The sequence below is a fragment of the Strix aluco genome, chromosome 2 (genome assembly GCF_031877795.1).
Source record: "Strix aluco isolate bStrAlu1 chromosome 2, bStrAlu1.hap1, whole genome shotgun sequence".
Classification (NCBI taxonomy): Eukaryota; Metazoa; Chordata; class Aves; order Strigiformes; family Strigidae; genus Strix; species Strix aluco.
The window spans coordinates 112110119-112124929 of NC_133932.1; the positions used below are offsets into that span (position 1 = coordinate 112110119).

The following is a 14811-nucleotide window of genomic DNA, read 5'->3' on the forward strand; positions in this document are numbered from 1 at the left end:
ATCCACCTTCTCCACAGCAGTTCAAGGATGCAAAAGTATTAGCAGTCTGAGAATCAGTGTGAAACTTCTTTTCATTCATCATATGATGGATATTCAGAAGTGGTCTGATGTCCAACAGGGGCATCAGGTCCCTTCATAACTGTGATCCAGAACAATATCAAGGGAGAACACCTTCTCTAAGAAGGAGGAAGGATATGCTGGGCTTTTTGTATCTGTCACAGATGAATAAATCCACCTTCCTGCTAACGTTTATGGATGGGCAATGATGGAACAGGGATGGGGTTGAATGGGAGGGAAAAAGCTCTCTGCTAGGTGGAAGTGATTATGAAATCATCATTTAGATGGTAACAGTTATTTCCAGGTGAAGGTAATATGTGATTTTACCAATTACTTCTCCCCACCTTCCCTGTACATCTGGGACAAAAGTAATCCCCCTTTTTTTTTTTTTTTTTTAAATTTCACAGAGTAGGATTAATTCAGTTTGAAGCCAGCTACTGATCTTTTAGTGAATTAGTTTATTTCACAATTTATTTTTACTTTATTATCCTAAACAGATGGCAAAATGGATCATTTAAGTAATACACACAGTCCCCATGTAGTGGAGAAATTCATGCATAATACACAAATTTGAAAATGTAAAATTTTGTATCAATGCATGAAAATCACTGCTATTGTAGCAAGGCAGTATCAACACACAGTATTTTAACAAATGGATATGTAATTTATAAAGCTGTTTCAGCTAGCTATCTATACACACACACATATATATATTTGTTATCCAGAATAGAGGGAAATGGTGAACTGCAAAATTATTATTCTATAGAATGGCTCTGCAGTGTCATAAACCAGGATAAGAGCTAAAAACCACAAAGACCATTCAATGGAATTGCAGCCTAATTAATGCTGTGCCTGGTTTGTATTTTTATATAAAAGATGGTAAAGAAAACATCTTCATTTATAAATGATACCTGGAACATTTGTTTTAAAAAATATCTCCCACTGTCCTTTTATCTAAAGACTGATAGTACAGCCTGCATCTTAAGATGGCTTGGTGTGCACTCTCTCATACTTGTCAATATTTGCAATAAAGCACTTGCAAAATCTTTTATTCAGCAACCCTGACATCATTCTTGTGACTACAGACAACTGAAGTCTTTCCTGTGAATCTTGCACTTTTACTTATGTCAAATATTTTCTCAGTTAAAACAGTGAAAATAGTAAAGACACATCATTTTACCATTAATGGCCTGGCTGAAAGTTATGTTAATGTTTCGACAATTGCTAGTCCATACATTCATATCTTTCAAATAAAATCATGCAAAATAGGATTTTTGCTAGCTAACTAGAAGTAATAGTAGAGGCAAAGTAATCTTAGTTGCTGAATGGCTAGAACAAGGAATTGAGCTTTTATTGCCAAAATACATTTGTAGCCTTCAGTGCCTACTAGCCACATTACCTCAGCAAAGCCTCTTTGTCCCTCCTGGGCTTTATTTTCTCTCATTTCAAAGACCAATGTTAACTTGCTTAAGGGATTAAGATGCTTAAGGGATGCTCAAGATAACAGTTATAGTATGAAAAAAATAGTCACAAATATTATATCCACAGACAAGGCATCACATTCAAATACTGTAATTACTATTGTTGATGATGCAATATTTACAAAATATTTCTCCCTTTTTCGTGAAGCATTCTATTAGGCTACTCAGCCTGCCTGAGCTGTGATCACCTAGGAACTTACAACTTCCTAAGAACATTGGAGTGGATAAAAATACCAGCCTATTTCAATACAAGATTAAAAAAAAAAAAAAAAGGAACAAAGGTCAGAACCTACTGAAGGAAAAAGTAAACAGAGTAGTGAGGGGATGACTTGGTATCATTTGGCATGCAAGCAAATGGTGGCCATGCAAAATAGATTTATGAATATCAATGACTAGCCATCATAAAGCAGGTAATTTTGTTACAGTAATCACGATTTGTAACCATGGTCCTAATGGTCTTCTATTTCAAATGAAATATTAAATACCTATGAAATATTACCCTTATTTAGTAAATACCTATGAAATATTACCCTTATTTAGTACTACTTCTCTAATAAGACTAGCATTTCAAATGCAAAATGTTATAAACGCTCTGTATATCAGAGCTTAATGGTTTCAACTATAAACTTACATTTTTTGAGGGAATTAGCAGAGAGGGGACATGAGTCCCTGAAGAAGAAACGTCAGCTGCAAATAGTGGTTTGTATTATTGACAACATTTTCTAATATAACCACTAGGTGGAAATATTGTACTTACAGTTGGGGATGTGGCTGCTGACAGCAATGGTAAAATTCCTCCACAAGCAATAATAATATTGTCTACCATCTGGGAAATGAGGTGTATTGTGTTGTGTACAAAAATAATATTTTCATTGCTATTGACAAAGTCCATCACAGACTTTGTGGAGTGACTGCAAGAACAGAAGAAAGAATGAATTAAAAACAAACAGTGAAAATAAGTTTAGATAAATTTATTCTTTACAACCAGACCGCAAATGTTTCTTTGATATAAAGGCAGAATCTCGTCTACAAAACTCTGCATGTAAACTGTCTAAAAATATGAACAGGACTAGTCTAACGAACAAATTGATTGGTATCTACTTTCACACCAGGATTAGTTTCAGATACCCAGTTGAGAACAACGGCTTGTAACCTTTTATTCCCATCAACCAGTACTTCACTTCACAGGCTGTTCTGCTGATAGCAGTAGGGTTGTTTCTTCAGCACAAAAGTTCTTACTTAATATTAAGAGTTCATCATAATGCACTACTGACATTTGAAGCACCCTTGATAACACCTAATGATAACACTTGCTAGTGTTTCAAAGGAGAAATTTGATAATATGGTGATATCTTGGTCTAATATAAATTTTACTAACTAAAATTTAGCATTAGCCACAGCTTTGCAAGCCACTGATGCTAGTAAGATTAGCTGAAATCTCAGCAACTCCTGATTTTTGAGAAATTGTCCCATGAAACAGTCACTCCCCAAAATAAGACACTGTGAAAATATTGAGGAATACTCAGTCTATAAGTATGTTGTTTTCCTAAAACAACAGTGTTGCCAGCCAGCCAAGAAAAATTAAAGGCTTCAGTTGAAAATATACAAACTGAATTTTAATCTCCAAGAATTACCTAAATACAAAGTACAAACCCCTCCCACACATTTGGAAAAAAAAAAAAAAATATCAAAGTTTTCTATTTCTTAGTGACTATCACAGAACAGTTCACCAAACTGGAAATGAAATGCAATGTAGATTGGTCCTCAGATATAACTATGCTCAAGTTTTCTGAAAATGAACTATTTTGTCCTAGAAATCAGATTAAATAGTGTCTGTTATACCTAAGGGCTCTGATAACAGTAAGTTATTGAGTATCTCTGTTAAAGTGTTCAAAAATCCTAGGAAATCCCATCGCTGTCATTAAATATAATATAACCACAAAGACTAACCACAACCAGAAGCTGGCATACAAAAAAAAATTGTCAACTAGAAAGAGTGATTCCTTAGAAAACGTTATAGGAAAGAGGTTTTATTTATAAGGTTTGCAGGTAGAGAAGCTCTCTTAATTGATCATTAGGAGAAAATAGCCATTAGCAGACACACAAGTCTTCCTCATGTCTGAAACAGAAGCAGCAGATACTAATGCTAAACATAAGCTGAAAGAGCAGCTCAGTTTAGTTAGGTATGTATGAGTTATTCAATCCCTCGAGAAAACAAAATTGTTACCTGTGAAATAGAGCTGTTACAGGCTGGGAAGGGGTGAAAAGAGAAGATACAAGATACAGAGGGCCACTTCAGCCAACACTAACTCTTTCCTTTCCCACTATCCCAGTAAGATCCTCTAAAACACATCTATTTTTCCTTTGTTGATGGAAACACAAATCAGGACTTAAAGAAGAAACAACCACCTACCTTCTCCAAACATGTACATCTGTTTCTAGTGCAAAAAGCAAGTCTGTCAGGAGCCGCTGGTGCATGGGAGACCATTTAAACTCTGGAATACGAAACATAGTTGTGCGTGGACCTGGACTAAACTGTCGTCGTTGCTCTTCTGTCATTGGCATTCCTCGAAATCCCAAGTCAACACGTAAATCCCGGTCTTGCTGGGTGACAGATCGACCCTGTACCGCCTACATCAAGAAGAAGTTCAAAAATCATGTTAACTTTTTGTATAGTGTTTTTGAAGGAATCACAGAATTTGAGAAAGGATGGGCTAAAACTGGACTCAAGCACAAACTACAGGAGATACTGATATTCCAAGGCAGGCAGCATCCTTCAGTAAAGGAGCAGCTCCAATTCAAATCTATCAGCACTGAGGGGCTACAACTGGCTTTCCTTTCAGCTATTCACCGATGTTTTACACTCAGGTTCTTCACTTGAAGTATTACAGAAAAGACCAAATGCAGCCATATACAAGGTCAGCAGTGACAAGACTTTATTTATAGGAAACAACTATTCTTTTGTGCTGAAAACACAATTTTCTTTGAATATTTGACTCAAAACATGGACAAATTAAACACTGATGGCTTCAATGAATTAGTGTACTTTTACACAGCTCATCATTTTCCAAAACCAATTTATTTATCTGGTCTTTTTAGCAGAATCATTAGAGAATCAAGTCTCAAATCTCATTTTGCCAATTTTGTTACAGTTTGTTAATTGTTAACACTTTTATGCATCCTTAGGACATTCTTTAGATTCTCCCAACAGGTGGTGGATGTGAATTTTATTCCCTTTCAATACCTACATCCTCATGACTATTTCCACTTGGTGATCAAAGACAAAAGTAAAAGATACACATAGAGGATATGATTGAGAATACCGTGAAGGAAAAGGTAGTAAAGAACAAACATTTTGACTGAATTTGAGACAAATACTTATAACATCGAAATTACTTATAATACTCAACATCTCTGAAAGGAAGAAATACAAAGTTGGACCCTTGAAATTATTTTAAAGTGACTTTATATTAGCTTAAAACTGGCAAAATAGAAAATATACTTGATTTGCTCACATATTCATTTCCTGATTTAAATCTGGACGTTTAAAGAAAAAAAGACATTTATAAAATATTTGTGCTAGCAATGTAAAAATGGACATGGCACTGGAGTTGAGCTCAGAAGTTCTTGGATATTTACTCTGATTTTGATCTGCTGTAGCGAGCATTTTGAGAGCAGGGCAGGTTCTCTTTTGGGTAAAACTACAGGTAGTTGTCATGTCAGCAGCAGTAATGGTATCATAAATGTACCATAACAGGAAAGCTTTTATCTAGCCAGTAATACTGTATTTGCAAGAATAGGCTTTGATGTGCATTGCATAACCCCCCGTGAAACACAACTATCTACACTTGGGTGGCCAGTCTTTCAGTCATTTTCAGTGTTTTCAGTGGTCTCAAAGAGATCAAATCTAACGTGGCAGTACCCACACATGCTGCAATCAAAACTTCAACCTCTGGCTCCACTGCAGACATGTTAAAATTAACATTGCTCTTTACTCATGAAAACAATAATGCTTGATTTATGTTTTATTTAATATATATTTCCATATTTTTTTTATTAACATTAACTTAATTTAAACAGAAAAGATTTAACTATGGACAGCTTACAGTTCACAGGGAATTTCGCAACACCCAAAGAAGATATTGGAAGATAACAATTCTGGTGGTTAGACAGTTGATAATTGTTTTTAAGAAAATTATTTAAGAGAGATATTAATGGCTACAGATTTAAACCAATTCATTGTAGTTTATCATTGATTTTAGTGGGAGGGAACTGTAATTTAAGTAGTATATGGAGAATCAAGGGAGGTAAATAACTTGTAGAGTCAGACCCTTGAAGAATACACAGTTTGTAGATAATCTGCGGATCCAAATAATATGTTAGGAATTTTGTGAGTAGCTAGGAGTAAAACATTTGGAAAGCATTTTGTTTCTCCTACCTTACAATGATCTGATAACAGTTCATTAAGTTTTATGTATCATTTTAAACCTAACAAATAATTATAGGCTTGAGGAATTTACATTTTTATAATTCAAGTGTTACAGCTGAAATTCATCAAGAGAAGAGGTAAAGGAACAGAAAAGTCCCAAAGTCACACTGACAGGATTTTCTACAGTAGCTAGTACAAAGTCATATTATATTTTTCATTAAAGATTTATCTTACAAATTCACTGTGTTTATGGGTGCATATAGGTATATAGCAAAGGAATACTAGTATTTCACTTGTCTTTTACTCTTTAAACAACAATCCACATTTCAAAATAAAAACTGACTGCTCCTTTTTCTTGCTATCCTCTAATCATTCCATTTATCAGTTTCCATGGTAACAACAGGCTTAATTTTAAGACTTAAAATAAGGTGTTTGGGAACTGATAGTAACAGACACACTATTCCTATTGAGAACTTTAAAGGCTTGATCTTTATCACACAGAATGCTTTTAAATATAAGGATCCCTACACAATGTTTGATAGTCCATCACTGATGTTACCAGGATTTTCATAGTTTTGAAAACAATACTTACAAGAGAACCCCCAAGTTTTCTTATAATACCCGTCTAGGGAATGCAAGAACTCCATCTGCTTTTCTCTTCAAAACAGAGGTTCTTACCATAGAAGAGAGACTTAGGAGAGTGTGTTCTTTCTGTATGTCAGAACCCACTGGTCTGAGTAACCATTTTTTTAAAAATAGTTTTTTAAAAGGGAAAGTATCTGTTTTGGAAACTATATTGTTTAAACAAATTCAAATGTCCAGTCACTGGAGTTCTTCTGAAAGTATTGTCTCCCTGAAGAACAAAGTGGGCAGGCTGATCTGTGTTCTTTTATCAGATGACATGTACTTTGAGTGTACGCGAGTGTATCTCTGAAACTTTCTTCTGATGATTTGGTACACACTAAACAGTACCGGGCAGAGCAATTTTTGCAATGTTTGTTTGGCTCTTCTTCCATAGTTTCAGGAAGTCTGCTTGACTTTAAAATCCTAGAATATAAATACTGGTGTACATACTGGACATCTAGTCAGCTAGTAAAATCTTGAAGGTAGTCAATTCTTTTACCTGATAACATCCTTAAAAGCAATCTTTGATTACCTGCTACAGTCTTTGAACAATGCCAGTGAGGAAATTAATCCTCTGCTTTAAAAGTTCAAAGTGATCCTATATTTTGCTGTGTATAAGGAGTGCAAATTTTCAGAATGCTATGGCTCTCACAAAACCACTAATTTCTCAGAATTTTTCAGAGGGAGACCTAGACAAGAAAGGATCTCCAAGAAGAAAGTACATACTACTTCTTTCATTAATCATCTCTGGTCTAGAAATCAAATCACAGTTTTCCTTCTATTATCCCAAAACTATTTCTTTTCTTGTGTTAGGATCAAATGTCAAGATTACTTAGGCCAGCATTCCTGTACAGGAAGAAAGACAGTGTACTAAAGTGATGTGAGACTACCTCTGAGAAAGGTACAGTAAGAGTAAAAAACACTTCTGTGTGTATTTCATAATAAAGTATAAATATTTCTAATCTTAAGACATACTAACAAGAAAGTCTAAAGCTGAATTCTAAGAGTATCATTTAATCTGTCCAGAAGAACTAAGGAAAATGTGTGAGAGATTCACTTAGCAAGTTTTTTTTAAACCAAAGCATCCACAATTGCAATACATATTTTCTATACAGATATGAAAGACTTCACAATCCTTACATGTTACAGCATTTTCAAAGCACATAGGCTTGGAGGACAGACACCTTTCATATAATTAAAGAAATATAGTTCAAATGTCTCTCAGACCTCATACTATCAATTTATCAATGAACAGCAATTACATCAGACATATACATGGCTACAGCTCTTGAAACTTACCTGGGTTGTGGTAGTTGTCTGGATCTTCCGTATCTCCTTTCCTGCTTCCTTACCATCATCAGATCTTTCTGTATCTGATATTATACTTCCTGCATCAACACTAGGTACAGTTTTGCTACCAGAAGACTCTGTCTCAAGAGTTGTGGCAGTCATTTCAGCATATTCTAATCCTTTAGATGACGAAGCCAACTCCCTCTCAGAAATGCTACTCATTCCATCTGAAGTTGTATGAATCTTGAACTCCTTGTCCTCTATTATACTTGAAGCACATGTTATATCTACACTACCTGTCATATGTGCAAGCAATCCCAAATCATCATTTACACCAAGATGCATCTGTGTCTCTTGCACATTTGGAATAGAAATGTGATTACTTGAAAGTTCAGGTAGAAGTTTCTCCTCTTGACTAGGTATTTTATCAAAGAGAAATGAGGTACTGTTATTAGAAGGTTCATCTTTCTCATCAGCCAGAGTTATTAATGGACCATTATCTTTTTCTTCATTCTTCTTAATAATACCCACACTTCCATGAACATTATTTTGGAGCTTCTCAACAGCAGCACTATATACATTATCTAGAAGCGATTCGACTTCTACAAGTGCACCATTTTCTCCAGTTACCAGTGTCTCTGGTGATAAATCCATATCATCAAGTTTTACTTCAGTAGCTTCTACCTTTTCAGCTTTTATATCAACTAAAAGGTCATGAACTTCCACATGCACTCCTCCTCCTGGTCTCTCAGCACTTCCAAGCACATCATCTGACACCTTTGTAGCCATAAGTAAGTCCCTCGTATCTGTGCTGACAGGGTAATCTGTTTCACTTTCTGGACTTTGACTTTGTGAAAGGTCTTCTATCTCTCGAATTTCCATTCCACCTTTTGCTCCTGTTGTCTGAGAGGAAAGACCTGAGATGGTACTCACATTCCCCTTCTTCCCCTTTTTTATGTTTTCTTCCTCTTGCCTTTGATACTCTTCATACATTTTTGCCAGATACTCCTTGTGAGCCTCATATGTGACCTTAAAAAGAAAACAACAGATTATATAGATAAATATATGCGACATGAACCTGGACAAAAACTAACAAGAATCTTAATAACATATTACATACACCTTACAAATTGTTTCACAGCAAAGCACCTACAATGACAAAAAAATGCCACCTTGACATGTATGGCGACAGCCACCAGATGGCACTAAATCACTTTACATCTTATCTTATTATATTCCTGTAGTCCCTTTGGAGGAGTTACCAGTATTAAAAAAACATCCACGAGCCATTTCTTACCTTGGAATGAGCTATAGAAAGAGTATCCACCCACACTCTCCATCCTCCCCATTCATATTTTATTGCATGATACAAGAGAATACGGAAAATGTTGTAAACCATCTCTGTGATCTTCTGCTCTTCAGAGTTCTTAGGGTTAATGTATCCCAGAGAAAACATCCAGTCCTGCCACACTGAACACTGAAGTAAACATCTAAAGTGAAATAATTAGGTCAAAATATATCCAAACAAAGCTTCTTTATTTTAACATTATGATGGCTAAAACGGGAGGAACATCTCTGAACATCAATCCAGTGGTAGGAAGAAACTTAAAAATACTTCAGAATGAATAAAAATTTGAAGTATATTCTAAACAGAAGAACCCAGTATTAGTTGCTGAAGTAAGAAAAGTTACCACAAACCTACTCCATTTATTTTTTATATATTCCATTTAATACACAGTATAAAACCACACAGTGTATGAACAGATCGCTATTACCCACAAATCAAGGTTGAGAGAATACTATTTGTAGTGACATACCTTCTGTTTTCACGGCTATTACTAAAGAGTTTTATCATATCAGATAAGAATAAACGTCGAACTTCCATCAGCTCTGCACTTGGCGTGGAGTTTTTTAACAGCGTTGCCACCACCTTAAGAATCACTTTGAAAGAACAAATTAGTTACGTAACACATTTTAACAACATTTTAAAAAGTCGCTGACAGCAACTAATGTAAGCAGTAATTGAAACCCGTATGTATCTGAGATACCCTAATGAATTGTTCTAGCTTCCTGAACCATATTCTTTCAAAAACCCCCATAACCTCCAGGCAATACATTTATCATACAAACATAATATATTTTCCTTACTTGGATTCTGGATTTTCACTGTAGAATCTGGCTCTGGATGCGGTTTATGAACAACTTGAGTGCATACTTGTTCTGTCAAAATCTAAAACAGAATATTAAGTTTCTTTTACCATTTTTAATTAAATGCTACAGCATTTCTTTGTTCATTTTTAAATTTGTTAAGAACGTTTACCATGGTCACACTGTAACTTCATATAAAACATTTTGGTAAAACATTATTATTCTTGAAGAATGGAAATGAGCAATTCCTCTATGCAAGAATCAAGATTTTCATGGTTGTACAGTGGCTGGTTAACTAACTTTTTACTTAGCTGGCTAAACATATAATATCGGTGTTTTAAAGATATTTCATTCATATTCCTCATAGTGTTATACATTTACAGATCAAACTTCTTTCACGAGCACTGTACATCAAAAGATACTCTCATACATTCCATTCATATCCAAACCAAATAATTCTTAAAAATGGGTTTATCTTTCTCCAGCTAGGAAAGAGGAATAGTCACAGACAACATTCCGTGGGAATAATCCTGGGGCTTCACATAATGATCAAGACAGATCATTCTGTTTCATGAATTGTACCTGACAAACTAATTAATCTGTATTGAGTCAACACCACAGACCTTTCACACTGGGATACCTGTCACTGGTTCTATGCATGCAACTTTATTTCTAAAAACAAGCTAAAAATTTAAGGATATTAACACAGGAATCTCAATAAGTATATTCAAGTAAATGTATTTCAAAATAGAAAAATTTCACTAGTAATTCTTATTTAGTTTAAAGCAGAACTTTAGCTCATTCATTAATCAATAATCAAACTAAAGTCTGTTGCAAACACAGTATCTTTGAATGGGTCTTCATGTATTGGTATTTAAAATAGAGTGCAAATACGCCTTAGCTTTTTATGAGAGAATATGGAAAATATCTGCATCAGTTCCTTGGAAAATCTTTTGTACTTATGGCATTAACTCCCTTTTCTCCCGCTCTGTATATTTTTTCAAATGTAAATGTCTGTGGATGCTGGACTCCATGAGGACTTTAAATTTGTCACCGAGTTATATATTTTCTGAGAATACCAATCACAGAAGCTCTCAGAAATCTGAATGCAGAGACATGTAAAACTGTGAGACCCAAGTGGTCAAACCACACAGGGTAACCTTAGATGTGTGCAATGAAAAAGAGCTTGATGTCTGAATAAATCATTGGCAAACTGATGACATTTAGGTTTTTACAATCATAGGAGAGCAGTTTCTACATCACTCAGACTCAGAATCCTAAATACCAAGCACTCCTTTAGTCTTCTGTGTCTTTTCTGGAACCAATCCTGAGTGTGTCTTGTCATTACACCTATTTGTGACTTAAAAAAACGCAAAAACAACAACAACAACAAAAAAAAAATCAAAAAACTTTCTAGTCCATAAGATCATCAGAATTTGAAAGAAATTCAATTCTAAGTCACCATTTTAAAAATAATTGAAGATTGGACACGATATTTATGCATTTGCAGGCATGAGGACATCAGTTTCGACCAACTTGATGTTGACAAAATTTTGCTTTAACAAAACTGCTCATCATCAAAACTAAAGTTTGTACCAGAGCCTGATAGAACAGTTGAATGCTTCGAGGTTATATTCACTCACCTCAAGCAGTATCTGTTACATAAAAGTGGCTGTGTTCAGTTATCATTTTGGCATACTATCAGCATTACTAGTTAAGAAAGAAAAACAGCACTTTTCAAAATTTTGTAAACTTGAAAGGAATGGCACAAAAAAGAAAGAAAAAAGGCATCTCTGGCTCCAGACTTTCCATTGCAATGAAAATGAACTCCTCCAACCAATGGAGGAGTAAGAGCAATTGGAGGTCTGCAGTAACTTTTTTTTTGTGGAAAGTGCTGAACATCTTAAATAGCAGGATCTCTTCCATCACCCTTTGTAATGCTATACGTGGAAAGTTTTATAAAGACTATGTAAAAATTATGATATTGTAATAAAAATATCCAAAGCATGGCAAAATACATTCTGAACCAAGAAATCCTTTCTTAAAATTTCTGTCTAAAATTTTCTCAAAAGTCTTGTGAATCAGGATATTGTAAAGCACAGAGTCAAAACAATATAATTAAGTTATAAATTTAACAACATAGATGACAATCTCTATGTTTAATAATTCGTACCTCATAAAGCGTGTTGTATGTTGTAACGGTCACTGTGTTTGTATGCAGCATCAACCTTTCTCCAAGAAGTGTGAAAAGACTGTGAGTATGCATGATTTCAACCTTTCGCCTGGAAGAGAAAACAAAAACATTAGGAAAATGCCAAGCAAGTTGAACATTTTAAGTAAATGCAAAAAAAAACAAAAGCCAAATATTTTTATGTTGTACTAAAAAGTTCTCAAACTTGTAATTCTGTAAATATTATGAAATAAACATAATTTAAGACCTTTCCCAATATGAATGCAATTGTAGTAATAAACAAACGTTCTCAGAAAGTAATGTTGCATTTGGGGTGGACTTTTGTATAAAACACACCGTTCTCACCCTCCATGATTTTCACTGTGGAAAAAGACAAGGCATCCCATTCTATCTTACTCAGTCTGAGAGAGTTCAAGATGTTCACAGGCTGGCTAAAATGTGATCACTGCAAGAACACATCTTTTGTTGCTTTCTCAAGGACTCAGGACAATCCAATTCCAGATCTTCCAACAAAATACTAACACATACAGATTTAGCAGTACTGCCATTCTCTTATATAGCATTCTCTCATGTAGCCAAAATCATTATATCCTGGAATAACATACGTTACAATGCAAAGGAAATAAAATCCTGAAAATTTATGAAATGCCAAATGGTTGAAGTGGATTTTATAGCTAGGATCAAGACCTACTCAAATCTTAAAAAGGGGAGAAGAAATCAGCTCACATCAGTGAATTCCATCTGTCCCAAAACACTACTCTTTTAGACCAGACATATCATAAATAAACAGAGTACTTGTCATAAATTACATCATTAAATTTATCTACTACTATAATGAATATGAAATACAAAACATTACTCAAAATAATTAATAATCCATATTAAAGAAGCAGAAAAATATGAAATAAGATAAAATACAGCAAAGTTTCTGTAAAATTCAAAAGGTAAGAAACCCCCTTTTCATGATTACTGATGATAATAACACAGGTTTAAATTACATAGATTAATTCTAGAACTTTTGAAACGAATACATTATATTATAATTTTCAAATAACCACAAAGGACAGTGGCAACAACTTAAAACAGTGTGTACTCTTCTGTGCACAGAACAGGGTTCATGAGTTACTTATGAGAAAAACTACAGCTATTTACATTGTGTGCTGTGATGTAGCACATGGAAGTGAAAATCCATTGGCAGGTTTAAATGTGCAGATAAAAACCAAAAGTAAATAATGGACTATGATTTCAGTGGTGGCATAGAAAGAGTGAAAGATGGCAGAGAAGGAAAAGAAGAGGATTTTGCCAGTTGTTAAGGTTAGACAAAGTAGTCTATCATCACAGATCACAAAGAAAAATCAATTAAGTTATTCAGGCTCTCATCCACTGGTCACTTCTGAGAATCAATTACCTCCACTCTATAGCTTAATCTGTGATGAATATATATGAACTACAGCAATGGTAATTGGATTTGGTACCTATACATTTGTTAATAATATAGTATTGGTTCAGATTTCATAAACCACATTATAACATCTCTGTATGCAATTTTGCTTTACTGTATTAAAATACAATGTCCATTTCCTGTGCCGTGAAACAGAAATTTTAGTACTTAATAATTTTATGTATTTTACAATTTTATAGTCACTTAAAATTTCCTGTAGTTGACTATAATTTTATAAAATCATGCATATGCACACATATGTATGTGCACAAATAGGCACAACTCACAAACGCTAGCTGCAAGATATGAAAATGGGAGGGGGCATTTTTACTTGTTGAAATCTACATAAAATGTGAACATTTACAGATGTTTGGAGGTTTGAAAATTAAAAAAAAAACTTTGAAAGTTGCACAATATTTACGTGGATTTCATTGACTTAAAATGCATGAAAAATAAAGTTAATTTTGTGCTAAGTACTTTGATTCAACAATGGAAACTACAGATACATCCATAATTACAAGTATATGCTAAGGACGAGGAAATTAAATTTCAGCTTCTGAAACATCTCACTTTTCTTTTTCTGTAATGTTCTACTGACAGAGTTTGCTACTTGACTTGCTGGATAAGCAATAAATATTTTAAACAAATGTACTTATTTGGACACAACCAGGCTTCTGCACAAGTCAAAGCATCATCTGGTGTATTTGACTTAATCAAACTCCTATCAATGTGAATGACTTTTAGCAAGTAATGTTTGAAAAGCCCTTGGAGATTCTTGAGTGGACTATCAATTTTTTTATTAATTCCCAGAATGCTATTTGGCTTGCTGGATCCCAAAAGAAAAATCCCATTTGGGAGCATATTCTCAGATAACTGTCTCTCAATTATACAATCATATTTTATTGATCTTACTGAGAAAAGCGTGTCTAGCAATACTGCACTCTGGCTGGACTCCTAGCTCTGTTACCTTCTAATGAGGTTTTACATGAAGTTGTCTCTTGTGAAGCGCACAGCTAATTTTCATACTGCACAGTCTCCTACTGGAATATCATTTTGGGTTAACCCTAGCAGGAAGCTAAACACCACATATAGAAGGGGAAAAGTGAGCAGCAGCAGGTTATGCAACACTGCATGCTTTTTAACTCTTTCT

General features: G+C 34.4%; 1 protein-coding gene across 9 annotated transcripts in view; it reads right to left on the bottom strand.

Moving 5' to 3' along the window:
• Positions 1–14811, bottom strand: part of NBEA (neurobeachin) — a 514689-nt gene that overhangs the window by 335895 nt on the left and 163983 nt on the right. For all 9 annotated transcript variants that reach the window (XM_074815844.1, XM_074815841.1, XM_074815846.1 and 6 more), the window contains exons 18-24: positions 12203–12311; positions 10030–10111; positions 9699–9822; positions 9179–9371; positions 7891–8910; positions 3952–4169; positions 2296–2449 (exon numbers count right to left, since the gene is read on the bottom strand). In XM_074815844.1, the coding sequence (XP_074671945.1) occupies positions 2296–2449; positions 3952–4169; positions 7891–8910; positions 9179–9371; positions 9699–9822; positions 10030–10111; positions 12203–12311 (1900 nt within the window). The remainder of the gene's footprint in view (positions 1–2295; positions 2450–3951; positions 4170–7890; positions 8911–9178; positions 9372–9698; positions 9823–10029; positions 10112–12202; positions 12312–14811) is intronic.